A 20,885-nucleotide genomic window follows, 5' to 3' on the forward strand; every position below is an offset into this window, starting at 1 on the left:
AAAATCCAGTTGTTTTCAATCAGTGTAGTTGTCATCTAAACCATTTCTATTACTATTTGCTAATGTTCCCCAAGATCAGAATTTCTTCTTGTCCCTATAGACCTCAGTTGTTTTCTGAAACTGTTTGTGCTTTAGTTTCTGATGTGACTATCACACTGGAAAAGCAAACTGTTCCCCAGATTTGGGTTTATGAAAGAAATCAGGAGAAAGATAACTTACCATAGACCTTTACATCTGGGGAAGTGGCACTGAACTAGGATCTGCACTCAAAAAACAAAAAGGAGAAACTTTCCTTCTTCAATGGCTACTTAAAAAAAAAACAAAAAACAAACAACGGCACAACAAAACCCCAAACCAAACAACTTTGGCCTCTCAGGAGGCTCGTTTTAATGGAAAGATGCCATCAGCTAGCAACTCCAGCATCATCTAGGGTACATACACAGACCAATTAGACCAGCCTGATGAGTAGCTGAAAGCAGAGCAAGCCTTCTGTCAGGCAGACAAGCAATCTCAACTGAGGTTCTTCAAACTAGATTCACCTCCCATCCTGCCCAAGCCCATTAAACTTGTTATTTGAATGCTTCAAATACCGGATTCATTGCTGGTACATCAAATGAACATCTATCAGCACATCACACCTTTCAGAACTAGGCAGTAAAAACACAGCCAGCCTGATGAATCAGCCCTCGTTTCTAAAAGGCAATGACTTGCGCTAAATAAAATCAAACCGAGTGACGCAAGTTTCAGCCTGCATTACAGATCAGTCCTTATTCTGAAGGGAACACTTGGAGCACATTAGCCCTGGACATCTGCTGCTAGTGTGCCAAGTACCTCATTAGTAAATCACATTCTGTCAAGGTTTGCTTTTTCCTGGTGAAAAAGGTATTTTCAACACCTGCTTATCTCTGGGTCTAAACAGACAGAAATCAGTTTCTACATTGTTTGTGTCTCTACTGGATCCTTCAAAAATCCTTCACTCCCTAAATTATCATTGAAAATGTAACAAGTATAATACATATGGTATTCATCTTTTTTCTATTACAATACTGTTTCTGATACTGTATTAAACACTTGACTTCAAGCTACAGTTGTGTCCTGGTTTTGGCTGGGGTAGTTAATTTTCTTCATAGTAGCTGGTACATGGCTAGGTTTATGGATTTGTGCTGAGAACAGCGCTAGCAACACAGGGGTATTCCACTTACTGCTGAGCAGTGCTTATACTGTCAAGGCTCTTCCTGCTTCTCACCCCACCAGTGAGTAGGCTGGGGGTGCACAAGAAGCTGGGAGGGCACACAGCCAGGGCAGCTGGCCCCAACTGATCCAAGGGATATTCCATACCATATGATGTCATGCTCAGTATATAAAGCTGGGTAAAAAGGAGGAAGCAGGAGGATGTTTGGAGTGATGGCGATTGTCTTTCCAAGTAACCCTTACGTGCCATGATCCCTTTCCTGGAGATGGCTGAAAACCTGCCTGCCCATGGGAAGTGGTGAATGACTTCCTTCTTTTAATTTGCTTGTCTGTGGCTTTTGCTTCACCTGTTAAACTGCCTTTATCTCAGCACAGAAGTTCTCACTTTTATCCTTCTGATCCTCTCCCCCATCCCACTGGGGAGGAGTGAGCAAGCAGCTAGGTGGTGCTTCATTGCTGGTTGGTGTTAAACTATATTAGTACAAGGCTGCTTTTGTGCCTTAAAGAGAACACGTGTTTTTTATCCACTGCCAGGTTTTTGAGGACACCCTGCACTATGGAGCAATAGGAGTTCATCACAGTGTCTGCAGGAAACAGGGGGTGCCCCTCTTAAAATGTCAGATACAATTACAGCACTTTATGGCTGAGCTAACTGGAATTACAAAGGGTTTAGTGCCCTCCAGCCACATTACAACTGAGTCCCAAATTAAGATTTTCTATCATCAGGTATGTCCCACATTTAATCTTAAATCATTCTAGTCCAAGCCTGCCTAGGTTTTGGCTTTTCAAGCTTTGCCTAATGAAATATGTAAAAATAAAGCTACAAAAACGCAGGCTCCCCACCACAGGACAACCCTAAACCATAGCATTTTATCTGTACTGTGTGCTTTGCTTCTGCCCGAGATTGCCCTGCTCCAACCCTAAACCACACCTTGCAGGACCAGTAGAAATACATAAAGAATGAAGCTATAAGTATGAGGGGAATAAAAGTAGAGTGAGAAGCAACATATACAGGATAGCATATGAAAATACATAAACCTGAAAACTTACCTTCTTGAACAATAACATGATAATGCACATTAGATATTTCAGAGCTTCAGGAATTCTTTTCTAAGAGTATGAAAACTCTACCTTGTATTATTTTGGATATGTTGCAGGCAATTTCTAAGAACTACCTTTTCCCTGTGGTCAACTTTCCCCATGAGTAAGGAGACCAGGGTGTCTGTGGAGAGGTATGTGGAACCAGCCACCCCCCAGCCACAGGGACTCCTACCAACAAAGGGGTGTGAAGAGCTTCCAGACCCACACCAAAGTCATTTTCAGAAGTATCTTACCTATCCCTATAGTTGCCATAAGAACTAGAAAACACCACATCTACCTATCTATCTGAAGACCACAAACAAGCATTCATAAACCACCATAATGTGTAACTGCTCACACACACTTGTGGTTTAAACCCAGTCAGCCATAAATCAGCCATGCAGTCTCTCTCTCTCACTTCCCCCCCACCTTTTTTTCCTCACGCTCCCAGATGAATAGGGAGGAGAATTGAAAGAATGCAACTCCCACAGGTTGAGATAAGAACAGTTTAGTAACTAAGGTATAACACAAATCACTGCTGCTACCACCAATAATAATGATGATAAGGGAAATAACAAGGGAACAGAATACAACACCTCAGCACCTGCTGACTGATAATACCCAGCCCGACAGGGCACTGGCTGATACCGAGTCCATTCCCGCAGTGATAGCACCCTTCCAGGTAACTGCCCCCAGTTTATATAGGCGCATGATGTGCTGTGCTATGGAATACCTCTCTGGTCAGTTTGGGTCAGGTGTCCTGTCTCTGCTTCCCCCTGGCTTCCCCTCCTCCCTAGCAGGGCATGAGGCTCACAAAGTCCTTGGTCAGACTAAACATTTGAGCAGTAACGAAAATCATCGGTGTTACCAGAGCTGTTCCCAAGCCAGAAGTCAAAAACACAGCACTGCACCAGTTACTAAGAAAGAGAAAAATGACTGCTGCTGCTGCTGCTGCTGAACCCAGGACAAGGCTACAACAGGCTCCCAGACCACAGAGAACCCCACCTCAGCAGGTGCCACAACCACTTCCCACTGAGAAGGCCCAGCCAGGCCAGGGGCTTTTGAAGGCCCAGCTGGGCGGAGGGCTCATCAGGCCCCACAGCCTGCTGGGAGGCCCCAGGGCATAACAAGCCACTGTATGAGAGTAAGGGTTTGTATAGATCTTAGTAAGCCTTGAGGAGATAAAGATGGAGCAGAAGCAGAAGCTGAGTTTTTCTCTATTTTCTCTACCTTGATACTGGGTCTGTGGACTACGCAGGGAGCTGCTCTGGAGCTACAGCTGGCAAGGTAGGGCCTCATACAGACAGCATTGTGGTGGTTTATAGTAGCCTCAAAAATCTTTCTGTGGTAAAATGCTTGTGTGGAACAGATAACAGGCGAGTTAAGCATTTCTGCTGGGTAATGCTTGTGGCTTTGTAGTTGATACCGGTGTGGTGGGCTTTATAGCAACAAAGGGTGTCCTGGGCTGATCAGGATGCTGCTGGGCTGAAACCTGCTGCTATGGGGAGAAAAGCTGCGTGGGCCTCTACCTAAATCTCTGGCCTGTTCAGGCTAGTATAGCTGCTTCTTCCCTTGCATTTCTATGTAGTTTAGTCAGATAAAAACAAGTGTAAATGGCATGAGTGACCTGTTGCTTGTCTTGAAGGTCCTCCAGCCCATAAGCACAGCACTGTTCTTTAGAAGGATGGAGTGGAATGTTGCTCTGCCAGAAGGTGTGTTTCCTGTGTAACGAAAGCTGTGCTCAGCAAAGCACCCTGGTCCTGTGTGTGCTGGACAGGTGTGGGTATTGCAATAGCAAGCCTCTGCTAGAAAAATGGCTTTTTTTCTGTAGGGTTATAAAATGTAACAGGGCTAGAAGCTGGGGTTGCCTTTAAAAAAGTGGTTTATTGTCTCTGGCAATGTCCCACTGATATTAATGGGCAACAATAGCAATTACTATCCTGTATGGAATAGATACAGTCCCTAGTTTTGAGTTTTTACTCCTAGCTTTAGTAAATTAATGTAACTTTCTATATTGCTTCCATCTTAACATATTGCAGGAGGCTTTTTGCTTTGGAAGCAACAAACTATGTAAATGAACTGGAACACAAAAACCAGCATCTGTCACAGTGGGGATACAGCAATTCTTTACTGACAAGAGTTTTGTGAAGGTTATTGAATACTTGAGGAAAAACTGTAGGATGCTTACCAAGAAGATGCTAGTACATTAACTTGAGGGCAAAGAGTGAATACAGTCTGCCTTCTGTCTTCCTAAGCTTCAGGTGGGCTCCACCTGCAGATTTGAATACTGTCATCTCAGAACACTGAAGTCTTACCCATGTGGCTCTTCTTAAGCATAATAAAGTTTTCTTGACTGCGCAAGTAGATCAAATAGTTCTTACAGGCCTCATTTAGGAGGGTGAGCTTTACAGTGAAGGGCATTATTTGCCCTGAAGTTAGCATTTAATAGCTCATGTGACAAATCATTCTTCACCAAAACCAGACCGACTTCATTATCAACAGACAAATCAGTATTTCTGTATTTATTAAATTAAAACCACACAAAATATAACTGCACACAAGAACACACATCTTGTATTCCAATGCCATATCTCACAAAGAAAAATCTTTCTGGAGCTCTTCCCTTTTATTAGCAGAAATCCAATTTGCAAACAGTTGTTTAACCATGAAGGCTTTAACTACTCACAACAAGTCAAATTCCCCTTTGTAGGAATACATCATAACCACACACAGAGACACACACAAAATTCGGAGGCAAGTTCTGTAGCCCTGAAGTAAACAAAACTTCCACAACAAACTTGCCTGTATTTGCAGAATAAGTCAATTTCTACTACTTCCATAGTTTGTCACTTACAAGCAAACTTATTCAATATTTTTTAAATACTTAAATTTCACTTTGACAAGTATTTACAAAATCTTTACTGAAGATCAACATCCTGCATAAAGGTGACCTCAAGGATATATTGTTGCTACCATGCTACAGTTTGCACAGAAGGGGTATAAAGGCCATTGCTAGTTTTGGAAGGCTTAAACTCTTTGTTGATATAGCATGAGGACGTTAACCTATGGAAGGCAGAAGAGGTCATAATTTCAGTGCAATTACCCATTCATGATCTGTTTTAAATACATCAAGATGATGAGTCCAAAAGACTTGGGTTTTGAACTATTGACCATTTAGTTCTTTAAGAACTGATTTCATGGAAAGTTTTCAGGCCATCACATCTGTCTTCTACTGATGATATGAAGAAGTTGCATAGGGGCCTTCCTCATTCTCCTCCTCTCTAAAAAGAAAACGATCATAGTCATCAGATCAGGAACATACCATGAACAGTAAAACTGTAATGCAAATACAGATAACCAGCCTCCCTAATGGATCAAAGTAGGTCAGAGTGGCTCTGCTTGCAGAGTAATACACTATTTGCAGTGTATTACTGTTCCTTAGGCACCTCTGGAGTTCTTGTTTCAGGAGCAGAATGCTGAAAATTAAATCTGTGTAAGTTCAACAACATCAGAATGCACTCAGAGTCTAATGAACTGTCACAATGCTAAATCAATAAGAAATCCTGTAAAGGATAATAAAGTGCTGGACTTCAGAGTAATGTTGCTTTCTTAGCTTAGTTGTAGGTGTGTTTTCAGCCTTTTGAATGGCAGGGGGCACAGATGGACCAAATGAAGCAAGAACAGGAGCAGTCCATCTTAGTTGTAGCTGGATCTGTGCCTTGATGCTGCAAGGATATTCCTTGAGGTTGGGCTTTCTTGATGTATATACTACCTGTGCATTAATGTTGAGAATGATCACTTGGATTTTCTTCAGAGAAAAAAAGCTGCCCCCAAGTGCTGCTGTTAATGCAATGACTGCATAAACCAAAGGAGTGTTGCTATTAAAAAAGATCCTCGGGAAAAATCATCTGCCTACTGTTTACTTGACAATATTGCCTCTTAAAGTGGTTATGTAAACCTAGTGCTGTGCAGCATCCAGTACTAATTCGAGCATGCTACGTTCTCCAAAGATCATTTTCTACTACTGTAGCTTCAAAATTATGTTCCTGAGAGCCTATTCTTAAAGGTGCTGCCAATTTTAATGTTTTGGTGAGAACAAAGACTTAAACACTTGCCACACTATGAGTTTCAAAGGATTTCCAGTCACTTTTAATATCTGTGTGCCTCCCTACAAAGGTACAGTTATTGACATAGTCTAATAAGGTAAAAACTGCGTATTTCAACAGTATTCCAAACCCCAATAATTCAGACTTTTCCCTATAACTTCTAAACATGATTATTTATCTACAATTTAAATTTTCTATAACCTCCCCTGAATAGAATCTTGGGAAAGAATGCTAGAAACTAAGCAAGCAGCTGTTTAACTTGCGCTCATTTTCCCAGCCCTTCCCTGTTCTTGGCTAGTCCAGCAAAACTGCCTTCTGAAGCCAAAGGCATGCTGCTTTTGCCTTGAAACAATCTTGTAACAAACGAGAGTGGAGGATATTGGATGAAACTGGTTGTTACTGCAGGGTTGTGTGGTTACAGTAGTACTGAGCATGGGTTTTAGCTTTTCTTACAAATACTCATGATTACATTAGTGATGCTACAGACCCAGTACCAAGCATGATTCTTAAGATACAGATCTGTGTATGTTTAAGTAGTATCCTTATGTCATCAAGTCTGCATTCAAAACTGCTGTAGAACACTACAGTTTGCAGATGCTGTTCATAATACCTGGCATGACAGTAAAGTAAGGAAACAAACAATTTGTGTCTGGCTGAATAAGCACTAAAGCACTTAGGTATAAATTGTCTCAAGACAACACATTTTAAAACTTATGTTTTCAGAATTAAAGCCTATCAACATACCAAGTTTGTAAGACTCGGCTGCAGGACTGTAAAAGACAACCATAACCACTTGGCTGAAGCTGAGTATTTCAGAAAGTATATTCTGAAGCTAAGAGATAAACCCTCCTGGGGCAATGGGCTTCTAGCCACATGTGTCCAGAACACAGCTGTAAATAGCTAGTTTGTGAGGACGAAGGAGAACTTTTGTATTTTCAGAGGTTATCCTGTCCAGTAGGGGAGAAACTTACCTTTTTATGCTGTACACTGAAAATTATTTTGTAGTTCTTAGTTTGTTATACCTACCCTTTTAAGAGAATGTGTCAGAGTTGCCATAAAAATGCCTCCCTTTTAATCAGTCTGCCAAAACTGGCCTTTCAGGCTTTCTTCTTGAAAGCCTTAATATAGGAATAACATCCATCATGACGTAGCAACAGCCTAACACTGGACTGGAATTAGTGCAATTGATTATGGTGGATAATAGGAATGAATATGGAGAACTGAATTACTGAAGTAGCGGTGTTGTATTAGCAGGTCTACAGACACCTAAGTGACAAAACAGCTAATGTGTGTTTGTTTCCACTTCCCTTAAGAAATGCACTTGGACTATGGGCTCCTGGCAACTGTCAGTAGAGGGCAGACGACTGACACTTGGGTTGCAGCTGCTTTTTGGGATCTCTTTATGTGGCAGGATGTAAAAAACATGTAGTAGGTCCTTATGCTTGAACCTAAGTAAAGCAGTGACTGGCTGTAAGGTGCAAAGTAAGTTTCTGACCAAGGCTCAGGCATGCTGTAGTTGTCAGTAAGGGCTGGAAAGAACAGTTTGTGACTTCTGTCCCAGGCTGTAGTACTAGGCTGTGATGAAGTCTACAACACGCTCCTGGCCATTACCTTGGTTTGGAGTAAATATTGCTACTGTATATCTTCAGAACTGTACAGAGCAAGTACATCTCTGTTCTCATGGCTTAACAAGCAGCCAAGACTTACATGAAATAAAATTACATAGTAGTAGCTGTAGCCCCTGGCCCACAAGCACCAATATGGCAGTGTGTGTATGTTTAATGACCAAATCATTTTATTCACTTCTAAGATGTTTAAAATAGCAAAGTGGTAAGTCACTGCAACATTCTCCTTCAGGCAAAGTGAAAGGAACAGCAGAGCATTACAATCCTTTGTAGTGCTGTCTCCTCCTGTTTGCTGTTGCTGCTTTGCCTGTAGGTTACAGGAGCTGAAAGACATCTACTGCATGCTTTTGTATGTATCAGGCCATAAAAAATGCTAATAACCTCTTTCCTAAGACCACCTGCACCTGAGTGGACAAGCAAACTTGAATTCTTGCTTGAATGCTTCTAGAATCCACAATTAAACTGGGCAGCAATCTGAGTATATGAGTTAAAAGCTTTTGCAAGCCTGAAAGGATTCTCCACAGTCAGCCTCCTTTGATCTATCTGCTTTCTTAGCTGATAGCCAATGATGGTGAAAAAATACTAGGCAAATTAAACTCAATTAGTTATCAGTTTCAAATTCTTTGATACCCTACTCTTTCCCAGAGTCAGGTCAAGGAGAACTGGGAAGACGACAGTACATGGTTCTGTTCTCATGCTGAATGTCAGTTACATGGGCTTGTACAACCAACAGTGGTTAGAGTGGCTCTACTCAATTAAAAGGTTTTCAAAATGAGTCACTGAAAGGCAATTGCAGAAAGATGTGACCTGTCCCAGAAGCACAGTGTATGGCCCCAGTGTTCTAGTCCACCCTACTTAAGGACTTTATACAGAACTTGCATTAGACCGCTCTACAAGGACAAAACATTTACATTCACTTCCTGACAGCCTATAACGGGGGGGATGCAGTTGGAGAAAATAAGGCAAGGATAACTTTTGTGAGCCAAGACTGAAAGCTGGATGACATTTTGAGAACCTTGAGACATAAAGGAGGCTTTTCTCTTTAGAGTCTCTGGGTAACATCCTGCTCAGCAGACAGCCTGCAGCTCTGTACTTTGTGCTTCTTGTAGCATCATGAGCAATAAAAATCTGTGCTCCATGCATAATTAACATAATTCCCTGCTAAATCTGAACAGGAGGTGGAGAAGTAACTTATCCTCCTGTATCCATTACTCCTTTGGAGGAAATTTAATACCAGGCTCTCACTTCCCAAGTTGTAATTTGAGCAATATAGGAAATGGATATTAGCTGTTAGCAGAGTACTAGCTGTGTGATGTCACTCTCTGTATTGGCTCTGCTCATCGTGCAGCAAGGTCTAAGTGAATTTTCTTCTGTAAATTAGTATGTTTGTTTGAAGGGATGTTAAAATAATTGCCTTCCTCCAGCAGGGACTGCTGGGTGAACACCTACTCTAATGTGTTAAATACAGATCTAATGATCTGAGAGTCAGCAGCAGCACATTTTGATAGATAATCTATATTGTTTCAAATACAGCAACTGAATGAGTTTGAATAGAGAAGGATGAGTTCCAAAAACTGTTTTCCCTATTTAATGTAATCAGTTTGAAAGAAAATAATTACATATTAACAAGATGTGAAAGTGTTCCAGCCTGCCCTAATCAGACTGACACTAAACCAGTGTCCTTCTGGCTTTGGAGAGCTGTATGCGGACTGCAATAGGTAATGAATTGCCTTAAGCTGTTTTACAGAATATTTCTCCAAAGAAAGCTTGTCCAATTGCTAAATGCAATATATTGCTCCCCTCAAATTTTTCACTACTAAGTTTTTAAGTTGCTGAAATAATCCCTTCACTTGTTAAAGAAATTATGGGACTCAAGATTAATTCCTGAAAACTTACTTTCTTTTTAACATTAAAAGTATGTTGGTGCACTCAAAATCAGGATGTGAAGTGAACCAGGATGATGGAAGAAGTTTTGCATTAAACAAATTTGCAAAAGTGAAGTATGTACCCGCATGGACAACATCTCCCCAGCTCTTGAGTGAGAGGAGTGATACCAGTCCCCTGAAGTCATCATAGAATCACTGACTGGTTTGGGTTGGAAGGAACCTTAAAGCTTATCCAGTCCCAAACCCCTGCCAAGGGCAGGAGCACCTTCCACTAGACCAAGTTGCTCAAAGCCCTGTCCAACCTGGCCTTGAACACTGCAAGGAATAGAGCAACCACAACTTCTCTGTGAGCCAGTGTCTTGCCACCCTCATAGTGAAGAATTTCTTCCTAATGTCTAATCTAAATATCCCCTCTTTCAGTTTAAAACAATTTCCCCCTTGAGAGAGGCCACCTTGGCATCACCCACTAAGAGGAAACTTCTGCAGAGAATACACAGGCAGACAACTAGCCCAAGAGACAAGTGAGGATATTTGTCCCAAGGACATGGGAAAACAAACACTACTGAAGTCCATTCTTGCTCTAAGTCTTTCTGTACTCTCCATGGGATGTCTACACATGTGAGGGGATAATCGCTGTGGCAGAAAGGTCAAAAAGTACTGCTTTTAATGAGTCAAGTGTACGGGAGCTCCTTGCTGTAGAAGAAATATTGAAGAAAAGTCTACATAGGTGGATCCACAAAGGGAGGGAATAAATAGGCAAAGGAGATAGCTTAGTTGAGACTGCAACATGAAGAATAGCTACACAATTATAAGATAGTTGGGACAGAAAATATGTCATCATGCCTTGCTGTAGGGCAATCAGTTTCAACACAGGCCTTAGCTTGAGTATCTACTGAAAATTACTGGTTTGCTTAAATATTTGCATTGCAAGACATCTTGGGAGAATACTAATCTTCTAGCTTTCATGGAATATTATTGCTATTCTATAAACAATGTGTTATAAGGAAGCCTTTATAACTGCCAGATCAAGGCATCTGCTAATGGTGTGCTCTGAATTTATCCCATGCATGGTAATAGCATAGACTCGCTGTTGACAAACTAAAACTACAAATGCTGTCTTGAGAGATCCACAAAGAGGGTTCAGCTCAGACTAAAAAACCTTTAGAATGAGATTAAGAAGCTTAATACTACAAGTGCCATTTACCTGACATTGTCATCTTTTAGTTTCCTGGCTGCTTGTTTGGATAACTTAATCTGCAAGTCCAGTCTCTGTAGGAAATCTTTGGCAGATAGTTCTTCTGGTGCAGTGGGCTGATTGTCAGGCTCTTGAGGACTGGGAGAAGAACTACTATCTTCCTGAACTGTTATTAGTCCTTCGTCACAAGAAGGGGAGCTGGCAACAGTTTCATTCTCGGGAGACTCCAGTGAATTAAGTCCATTGAACAGTAATGGTTTCTCTGATACAACAGGAATATTCAGAGTTTTTCGCAGAAATATACAGTCATTAGTGAACAGTTTATTTGCCCTCTTTATTTGTTCCATCTGAAAAAGATAAGAAAAAGAAGTTATTAGGTTTTGACAAAGTGTAAAGTACTAATCTTCCAAAGCAAACAGTAACCTTTAGTTACAATAAATCCGTACTTTCTTTGCAGGAGCAGTGGCTTCAGTCAGTATCTTCTTGCATTCAAAGTGACTTCAAATTGCACATTCTGGTTTATGGTAATTTAACACCCCAGCTTCTTCCTTTTATGCAGACTCCAAAATACTGCACTTTAAAGTCTTGTGCTACCTAAAGATGCTTTTCTTGAACAGTATTCCCATCTCTGTACAGGCTCACATGAACAACTTGCCAAAGAATAAAATTCTACTGCAAAAGTGCTGCCGATTTGGATTTATATTAGAGTAAGGCTCAGAACTGTTAACAGCTGCTCTAGGTGAGCTCTCTGGTAAAAAGCATGCATAATACAAACAAGGGGTGATAAAGTTAACTTGCATGTTTGAGCACATACTAGTTTTGAACACGTCTTGAATACAAGCCTACTATTTCCCCACCCACCCACCCAGTTGATGTAACAAGACTTCGTATCAAGTCCTGATGATAAGTCAGACAGTGAAAAGAATGGCAGTCTCAAACACTCTGTAATGCAGCTGCACAGAGTAGTGACTGCATTTGTTCAGCAAAGTGCAGGTACAGCATGATTAATAGCAGCCTCGTGTGTAATAATGTATGGTAACAGCCACCATATAACTGTTAAATTTTGCAGCTTTTACCTGAAAGTACTACTTATAACCTACTGATCAGTACAAACTATCTCATGACAGAAGCAAGAAGATTTCATCTTTCTCAAAATACTAATGCATAAAGGCCCACTTGTTCTATACTTAACCTGAGAAGCTATTATAAATTCCATTGCTTTACAGGCAAATAAAAGCTCCCAGTAAATGCTTATACTATCTTGCTACTAAGAATGTTTAAGTTCTTGTTCATCAAAATTTCCCTTCCAGAGTTTAACTTCCTATTTCTCAAGTGCAAGCTTTAAAAAAAGCACAGAAATCAGTATCCGTTGTTATGTGACTTTAAGCTTTAGTTCTAACCTGAAATCATTATTTCATTAGGAAAAATCCTAAGTGACATTGTTAGATAACTGGGTTAGCGTGCCTGTGTGCTGGTTAGCACATACTAATGCAGAAAGCTGTCTAAAACCGAGGGGAAGCAGTGGAGATGTTATTTTTTCTCCTCTGCAGATGTGAGACTGTGTGGCCAACTTACAGAACTGCAATAAACTACTTACGCAATGTAGACCTGTACTGTATGACTTGTAAGAGCAGTGCTATTATGGATCTGGTGTCATGTATGGATGCATTTGCTTGGGTCCCGAAAGCCTGATGAAATCTTTCTCCCTAAAAATAAATAGGAGATTCTCTCTAGAAGGGCTAGGTGTATGGGCAAGTAGTGTAAACAGTGCAGTAAATTTTACCAGTTGGGTATTTCTACTCATTACATATCCAATAAATGGTGTTCTCTACTTACAAACAACCCCAACCTGTTGATGCAGATGACTAAATGATGAAATTATTAGATTCCTTTTAAAAAGTGAGTAAATCCAGAGCCAGACAGTAAGTTACTACAAGTAAGAGAAGCTTAATACTACTCTAGCTCCTGAAACTATTTTAGTTAGCCTTACACAGTACAGGGTGCAAGTTCTTTCCCAGGCTCAGGACCATATGAAAGGCACAAAAGAAGCTTCACTTGACTTAGTAATGAGACATATAATGGCTGTCCGATGCTAGTGTAAATGTCAATTGTCAAAACTCAAAGTTGTCTGTCTTGATGGGTATCAAAAATGTTTAAAATGCTAACAGAAGCTTTTCTCTAAAAACACAACATGAAAGCTGAAAACTAAGATCTCTACTACAGGGGACTTGGAAGGTGATGCTTCAGTAGCTAATAAATAATGCACTGTACTGCTATTCTCTATCCTACTTCACTGTAACTCTACCTCCAATTATTTCTTCCTAAAATACCTCTTAAATATTACCTTGTGGCATTTGGAAGACCATGTACCTGTGCACTTTGTAATAATGAAATGGGAAGCACTTGGCTCTAAAAAGAACATCCCTCAGTCTTGACCAGGTTACTTGATATGTGTAGTACATACTCCTACAATTCAGTATGACTCCACATGTTCTTAGATGTATGGAAAGCAAGATTTAACAGTAGTGGTTTTAGTGTTAGGACAACTGAGCTTATTTGACAGCTACAGATCTATAATAGTGAAATAATATGCTAAAGCCTTTGCTCTCAAAATTGAGGCTGCACTAATGCATAAACTAGTGATCCTTCTACTGACAATGAAACATACATCCTCTTTCTTCTCCCTTCAAAAGGGATACCTTTTGTATGACGGAAAACAGCACTCCAACTGAACCATAAATAATATTAATTCCCAGTGTTAACTTACCCAACAGTGTTCAAAGGAAGATCTAATGAACACAAGCCATATAGGAATAATAGACAATATTTAGGGGAGATAGGTGAAGAGCAGAGGATGAGGCAAAAGTACACTGATCTCTCTCCCCAACATGCTCAGCTTTTCCGTTTTAAACTGCCTGTGCTGTGTCATGCCAAGGCAGACACGGGACAGGATGTTTCTTGCTACAAACTAACTCCCATTGAGGAAAGCCACAGGGGAAAACTTCGAAAAAACACTAATACTGAAGGCAATGGCAGCTAAAGATAATGCTGATGTTTCCATTACAGCAACTCTCACTTCTAGCCAAGTATATTGGATGCAGGAAGCAAATAATGAGTCTTTAGAAGAAGTCAATCTTTAAAAAAAAAGCTTTTGTACTTTACATGCATCATTAGCACAGCAAAAACTTACTACACTTACACTGTGAACAAAGTTTATAGTACTTTTTCACACTGTACAGGTTTGATCCACAACTTCAGTTTAGCAGAAAAGGAGTTCTAAAGTGTTCAGAAATGTCTTTTTATTTCCTAGAAAACTATTTTAGTAATCTGATTACATTTTCACTTATTGCAGTGAGCAAATACACGTCTGACTAGAGAACGATATAGCTAAAATAATTTAGGCCAGGGAGTTTGTTTGTTATGGAAAGAACTACCAAAACTCCGAACAAATCCAGGGAGCGTCTCAGGTCACTTTGGTTTGCCACCATAGGGAGCAAAACTTTGTTTTAATGTGGACCAGCATAAATCCAAAATGCCAGTAATCCTGTTGCCAACAAGATTTGGTCAAAAGTGGCTTAATCTTTAAGTGAAGAGAAATACGTTTAACACTTTTCTCAACACAGGCTGAATGCTCTTGGAGTTCCTGGAAGGCTTTAGTAGATCTTGCACAACCAGAGAAGGAAAAGAAACCTATTTCAGTTGGAACCCATTAATTCAGGGCTGCACTTTACCTTTTCCAGAAGGAGCACAACCTGAAGGTTGGCTGTGACCAGCATCATACTGTTAGATACGCTTATCAGCTGCTTGGCCCCAAATGACTTTGCATGTTGGGACTACCAAGGCTGTGTATAGGTATGTCAGGTGGTGTTCACTGGGCCCCAAATAAGCTGGAATGAAGGCAGGGTATGTGATCTCTGTTCTGTGGGAAAAGGTAGCGTTGGGTTAGGCTGGCTGACCCTGTTGGCCCTGCATGTCTCAGGCTGGCATACGCTTTTCAATGTTTTCCACAGAAGGAAACTTTTCTTCTTTATAGGAAGAGAGCAGAGAAGCAGTGACACTTTCAAATCAGCTGTAAGTCACGTCTAGGCTGGTAGACAGCAGATGACAATGGGAGAATTTTTAGCCCTGAAGCTACTGGAAGAAATTCTTTATTCTTGTCACAGACTGTATGTGTCAGTCTCAAAATAATGATTCTTTTGGAGAGAAGTTTACACTGTTTTCTTTCTCATCTGAAGTGAGTGTACTGGTGAATTGTTATGTGAACACAGGTTTACTCAGTGGGAGCAAGTGCATCTCGCTTCACTAGGGAAGACCAGCCAGTCCTGTGGACCCAGTGCTTGTCAGTCACAAGCCCATGCTGGAAAGGGCCCCGTGCCCTGCCTCGGGCAGTGTGTGTCGGCCACTGCCCATGAGAGCTGGGTGTTGACCCTTCCAGGCAGGTCATAAGATCCAGATGTCAGCATTTTAAATACTGAAACTAAACCTAGCACTGTATCCACGGTAAGAACTGAACTGTCTGCCCGCTGTGGTAGGAAACGCTCTATGGGAAAACTTCATACTGTAATCTCTCGGCTGTCTTCTACTTCCAGGGTCTCTTCCCCTTTAGCTCCGTTACTTTCTGGACCGAACAACAGTGCGCCGCTGTTACGAGAGCCAGCTGCCGCTACCGGCGCTGCAGCCCCCGGGGTTGAGCCCCTCCCGGCTCGCCCCGCCGCCCTCCTGGCTCCGCGGGCTGGCAGCTCGCCTTACCGTGACGCCGTACTTGAGGGCGATGCCCTGCAGCGTGTCGCCGGCGCTGAGCCGGTGCTCCACGTAGCGCTCGGCCAGGGGCGCCGCCACGCTTGCCGTGCTGCCGTAGGAGCGGGCCTTGGTGCGGGCCAGCCGCTGCGACAGCTCGGCTTCCGACTCCGGCCCGCCCGGCGGCTCCTCCCGCAGCGACTCGGCCATGCTCCTGCCGCGCCTCAGCGACCGCGGTTCCGCGACGGCTCCGCCGCCCTGGGCATGGCGCAACCCTCCTGCTTCAGGACCACCGACACGGCAGACGGCTCGCCTCCGCTGGCAGCCGCCGGCAGCGGGAGAGGCGCATGCGCGGGAGCAGCGCGCATGTCCCCGGGGCCGCGTCTGCGCAGTGACGGTGTGCGAGCATGGGTTGGGGATGGCGGGTTCCGGGGGAGGCGGTCGCGGGGTTCTGCGCGCCGTTAACACGCTCCTCGCCTTGGGCCGAGGCCTCCCTGCAGGCCCTCAGCCCCTGCCCTCATGTGGGGTTTGGAGCACAGCGGGGGAAGGCTGCAAACGTGGGAGTATTGTCTGTGCGCTGGGACTTAACTGGTTGGTTGCCAAGAGAGCGATGCGTGTCGCAGAATCACGGACTGGTTTGGGTTGGAAAGGACCGTAAAGATCGTCCAGTTCCAGCCCCCTGCAGCGGGGACACCTTCCAGTAGAGCACGTTGTTCCAACACCTGTCCAACCTGGCCTTGAATGCTGCCAGGGATGGGGCACCCACAGCTTCTGTGGGCACCCTGTGCCAGCGCCTCAGTACCCTCACAGGGAAGAACTTCCTAATGTCTGGTCTATATATCCCGTTTTTCAGCTCAGAACCGTTCTCCCTTGTCCTATCACTACATGCCTTTTTACAAAGTCCCTTTCTAGTTTTTCTGTAGGTCCTGTTTAGGTACTGGAAGATAAGGTCTCCGCAGAGCCTTCTCAAGCCCAGCTCTCTCAGCCCATCTCTATAGGAGAGGTGCTCCAGCCCTCTAAGCATCTTTGTGGTCCTCCTCTGAACATGCTCAAGCAGATCCACATCTGTTTTGTGCTGGGGGCCCTAGAGCTGTATGCAGTACTGAAGGGGTGTATGTATGTGTGTGTGTGTGATGAGAGCAAGGTAGAGGGGGAGAATCCCCTCCCTCGACTGCTGGCCATGGGTTTTTTGATGCAGCCCAGGGCATGGTTGGTATCTGGGTTGTGAGCACACACTGCTAGTTCACGGTGAGCTTCTCATCAACCAACACCCCCAAGTCCTTCTCCTCAGGGCTGGTGGGTGCCCTTGTGCTCAGTCCCAAAACCTATTATCAGACTAGTAGAAACTTACAATTCCTTTTTTACTGCTTACAAAGAATACTGTTGGCTATTGGCTATTGAGACTGCAGCCTGTTTGTCAGCTTGAGTCTCAGTAATGCCGTTTGTCATTGAGTATGAGAAGAAAATACTGTGAAGAGGAAAAAAAAAAGAAAAAAAAAAACAAAACAAACCAAACAAAAAAAAACAACACAAAACCTTGGGCATAAGTGCACAAATTGAAAAAGGTAGTAATTATGCCAGAATTACTATAACAGTAAGAAGAAAAATGTGTTTGGGGAGGGGAAAGTAAATTTCCTGACTAGTAACTTAGGTCTTACAATATCCACGTTATTTTAAAATGGGTGTAACAGCAGTGTTTTAGGTAAGCACTTCTTGCCAAGAAGCCTGTATATAGGCTTTCTTTGAAAGCTGGATCTTTGTTACTGAGCGGGAGCTTTCTAACGCAAACTCTGTGGTACATCATTTACAGGCATAATATGTACCAAACTGCCACAAAGTGGCCAGGGCAGCCTGTTCAAGGTGACTGTGCTTGAGCAGAGGTATTGGTCAAGTTGCCCTCCAGAAGTCACTTCCAACCTCAAACATGCTATGATTCTGGGAAGGGCCTATGAGTAACAAACACCTAATGTGGTTTGTTTTTCTGGGGAGTCCTAAAAGGAGGGACCTCTAGCTTAAACTTGAGCAAAAAAGACATAAATATGATAACCTCAGCATTCCTTACCCCGGTGTGTATTCACATAATTGGAAAAATTAAATGGATCAACTGATATAATATCTAGTTGTGGGTTTTGTGGGGTTTAGATTAATTATGTTCACTGGGTGGGTCATGGGGTCTCTAAGGAATGCAGTACAAAAAAAAATCAAGGCAGGTCTGACAAATGTTAATTATCTGCCTACGAGTTTCCAGGCATAAGTTAGGAAAACATAAAAGGTGCCTTGCAAGATGCATGCATTACTGCTAAGGAATGACATGTCAGCACTCCACCATCACGTGAGAGCAGCCAGAGTTACAGTTGTGGAGTATCCAAACAGAGGAACTGTAGGGAATGTGTAGATGGATCAGGGCAGTGGAAGAGATTATATAAATTGCTGGCGAGAAAAAGTTCACTTATATTGTAGTCTGTGGAAAAATTAATTTGGAAAGTTGGAGGCTCCTGAGGATGTCCAATTTAGTTTATACCAGCTATACAAAGAGAGCACCAAATTGTGACGTCTCTGTGCTTTCAGTTCCTTGTGAACCAACTTGATCTGCTGAGCTGCATCAGCAATTGAGCTGTGACCCACCTAGCAAAAGAGCTGAGCTGCAAGTCTGCATTTCTTAAAAATGTCTACATTAAAAATGTGTGTGCAGTGTGGAGTCATGGACCAACTTTGGCCTCTTCAGGCTGATCAGTGGAAATCACAAACATTTGGATGTCTGTCTAGAGCTGGAATTACTCAAACCTGTTACTTCAGCTAAAGTGGCTTTTAGTAAAGGGGAGCTGCAGTTAAACCAAATGGAAATGTTTTATAATATCACTGATAGTGGGCTGTACGTGCAATATCAATTAGTTCAAAAATGTTTGACAGGGGCACTAATATTAGGCAGCATTATTGTATGCAAAGTGGGTGCAATACACTTTGAATCAGCCATTGCAACTCTGAGAACAGCAGAAACATCTCTTGCATTAGTATAAAGATACCACAGATATTTTAATGTTAAATGATTTATTTTAGCAATAAACCTTTTCAAAGATACGTATGAGTGGGGGTTTTGTTTGTTGGTTGCCTTTTTCTGGAGTTGCTGGATTGTCTTTTCTTTGCATTAGCAATTTAAGGAGAAGCTTTTCTTACCCTAAATCCATATTATAGCCAGAGAACTTTTGGATCTAGGATGTCAAGGTACGTGATCTGATGAGTTTCTGCCTTTTCTCTACATAAAGCTTACCAAAAACTGTGTTTAAAAGTTGAGCTAGAGCTTACATGAGGTATCCCATTTTTACCTCTCTGCCTGTATGTTAACATGCATTCAGAATGAGTTTACAGAAGAAACCAGAAGTGTCTTGCTAATGAGACTTCATTTTCAAGGAAGAAAAAGTGAGAATGTGGTGTTCATGCTAATGAAATATCTGCATAGATGGTCTATGATCTTGTGAAAGCTAAAGGAAATATGAGCTTGCCTAGAGTTTCTTGGCTTGAAGTTTAAGATGAGAGGCTCTGAGGGTTTATTAGTTGTCAGACCCCTGTCTGACCTTGGTAGAAGTTGAAGCTCAGTTGCTTCGCAATATCATACTAACAGGGCTTGAGTAGTAGAAACTGGCATTGTGCCTGCACTGCTGGCTTCTTGGGTTGCCGTGTGTCTTCCTCTAGATAAGGGAGAAGATAACTCTGGGAGGAGGAACTGTCAAACTTGCCACATTAGAATCCCTGCTGTAGCTTTGGGAGTCTGATTTCTTCACACCTATGTTCTCCTTCCTGATCTCTGAATCAGTAAGTTATTGACATACGTGTGTATATGCTGATGGGCAGGGAATATATGGCAACTAGTTTTAATTTATTGGTTTACTGCCTGAGCATGACATTCACTGATCAGCAAGGGAGTCTCTTAGCACTACTGACACCACCACTTCCTTCCTCCTTGTTCTCTCCTGATTTTCCTTATTACTGCTTCTGTGATTTCCTTCCCCACAGTAGCTTCCAGTTCCAAGGAGTTGTACTTGCCCAAACCTGTTTCTTGTGTTAAAATCAGTAATTCTTCAGGTAATGCTTGCAAAGAATTGGACTTGACACTCTCATCAAGACTTACATGGGACAGAAGAATTCATTCCTCTGAGTCATTGTTCCAAAGCTGGCTGCAGACATTGTTACATCTATTACTCATTTCATTATTGCTGCAGCGGTTAGCAGCTAGAAACATACTTTTAAAAATGAAAGCTTTGACTTCAGAGACCTCAGCTAAGCATTGTGGTGTGTCTGCCTGACCTGAGGGTTCCTTAGAGCTGAGTCTGAGGCAAGGGAAACCTCTCTGCATTTTTTTTCTCTCAAGGACATGTTCAGACCTAGATAATAGTAGCTTTGCATTCTTATATAAAAATCCTTGTACAGGAATTAGGTAAGGATGTACAAGGTGTATGGAAGCTAATACTGTAACATCTACTCATGCAGCAGTAGTTAAAGGTAATTCTAATGAATCATTAGGAACTCTTACTGCCTCTTCTGTCTTTCTGAATTTGCTGTAAGGATAAGAGTTTTCATTAGAGCTTCATGATGAATTTTCTAAATAACCAACCATATTTAGGCCTACACAGTCCGTTGACTTCCAGTTAGTATTGGATACCTAGCTGCCATTTTATTACTGAAAATCATCCATACCTAGATCAGTAAGTGCATAGTGGCCTTGATTTATTTTGTATCGGCTGCAGACTAAAGTCAGTGTTCAAATAAAAGTCAGTACCAGCTGAGTCTAGTTAAGGTGGCATATGATTTAATGGCAAAGTAAGTAGAGAAGAGAATGCCTTCTAGCTAGGGAATCATTATGTTAATTATCAGATATTCATTAGTTACTTTGTCAGTAAAGAAACTCAAATTCATTTAGTAAAGTGCTAAATGAAACAACGAGCATTTCCTAACTTTGTTTATGATGATGTAAGCCAGGAGCATTACCATTTATAATGTGCTGATGTAAGACAGGAATGTTTTAATTTCAGGAAGGAAAAACCCTATCCTTGTGGGCTGTATGTGTGGG

General features: G+C 42.1%; 1 protein-coding gene across 1 annotated transcript; it reads right to left on the reverse strand.

Annotated features, from left to right (window-relative positions):
• Positions 1-4,778: 4,778 nt before the first annotated feature.
• On the reverse strand, positions 4,779-16,105 carry LYSMD2 (LysM domain containing 2). Its single transcript, XM_061446960.1, has 3 exons — positions 15,833-16,105; positions 11,093-11,430; positions 4,779-5,552 (listed from the first exon to the last, which is right to left on the reverse strand). Exons 1-3 carry the CDS (start codon positions 16,028-16,030, stop codon positions 5,501-5,503), a joined length of 588 nt encoding a protein of 195 aa, XP_061302944.1. The 5' UTR covers positions 16,031-16,105; the 3' UTR covers positions 4,779-5,500.
• Between the last annotated feature and the right edge of the window lie 4,780 nt (positions 16,106-20,885).

This window comes from Pezoporus flaviventris, unplaced genomic scaffold, assembly GCF_033815535.1.
Source record: "Pezoporus flaviventris isolate CSIRO_AGI_PZ_B2104156 unplaced genomic scaffold, CSIRO_AGI_Pfla_v1 ptg000006l, whole genome shotgun sequence".
Lineage (NCBI taxonomy): Eukaryota > Metazoa > Chordata > Aves > Psittaciformes > Psittacidae > Pezoporus > Pezoporus flaviventris.

Coding starts and splice junctions, on each gene's coding strand:
- LYSMD2 (XM_061446960.1), bottom strand. CDS start 16,030: ATGGCCGAGTCGCTGCGGGAGGAGCCGCCGGGCGGGCCGGAGTCGGAA. Junction 11,431..15,832: donor CCCTCAAGTACGGCGTCACG/GTAAGGCGAGCT, acceptor TATCTTTTTCAG/ATGGAACAAATAAAGAGGGC. Junction 5,553..11,092: donor CTAAAAGATGACAATGTCAG/GTAAATGGCACT, acceptor TTTTCTTTTTAG/AGAGGAGGAGAATGAGGAAG.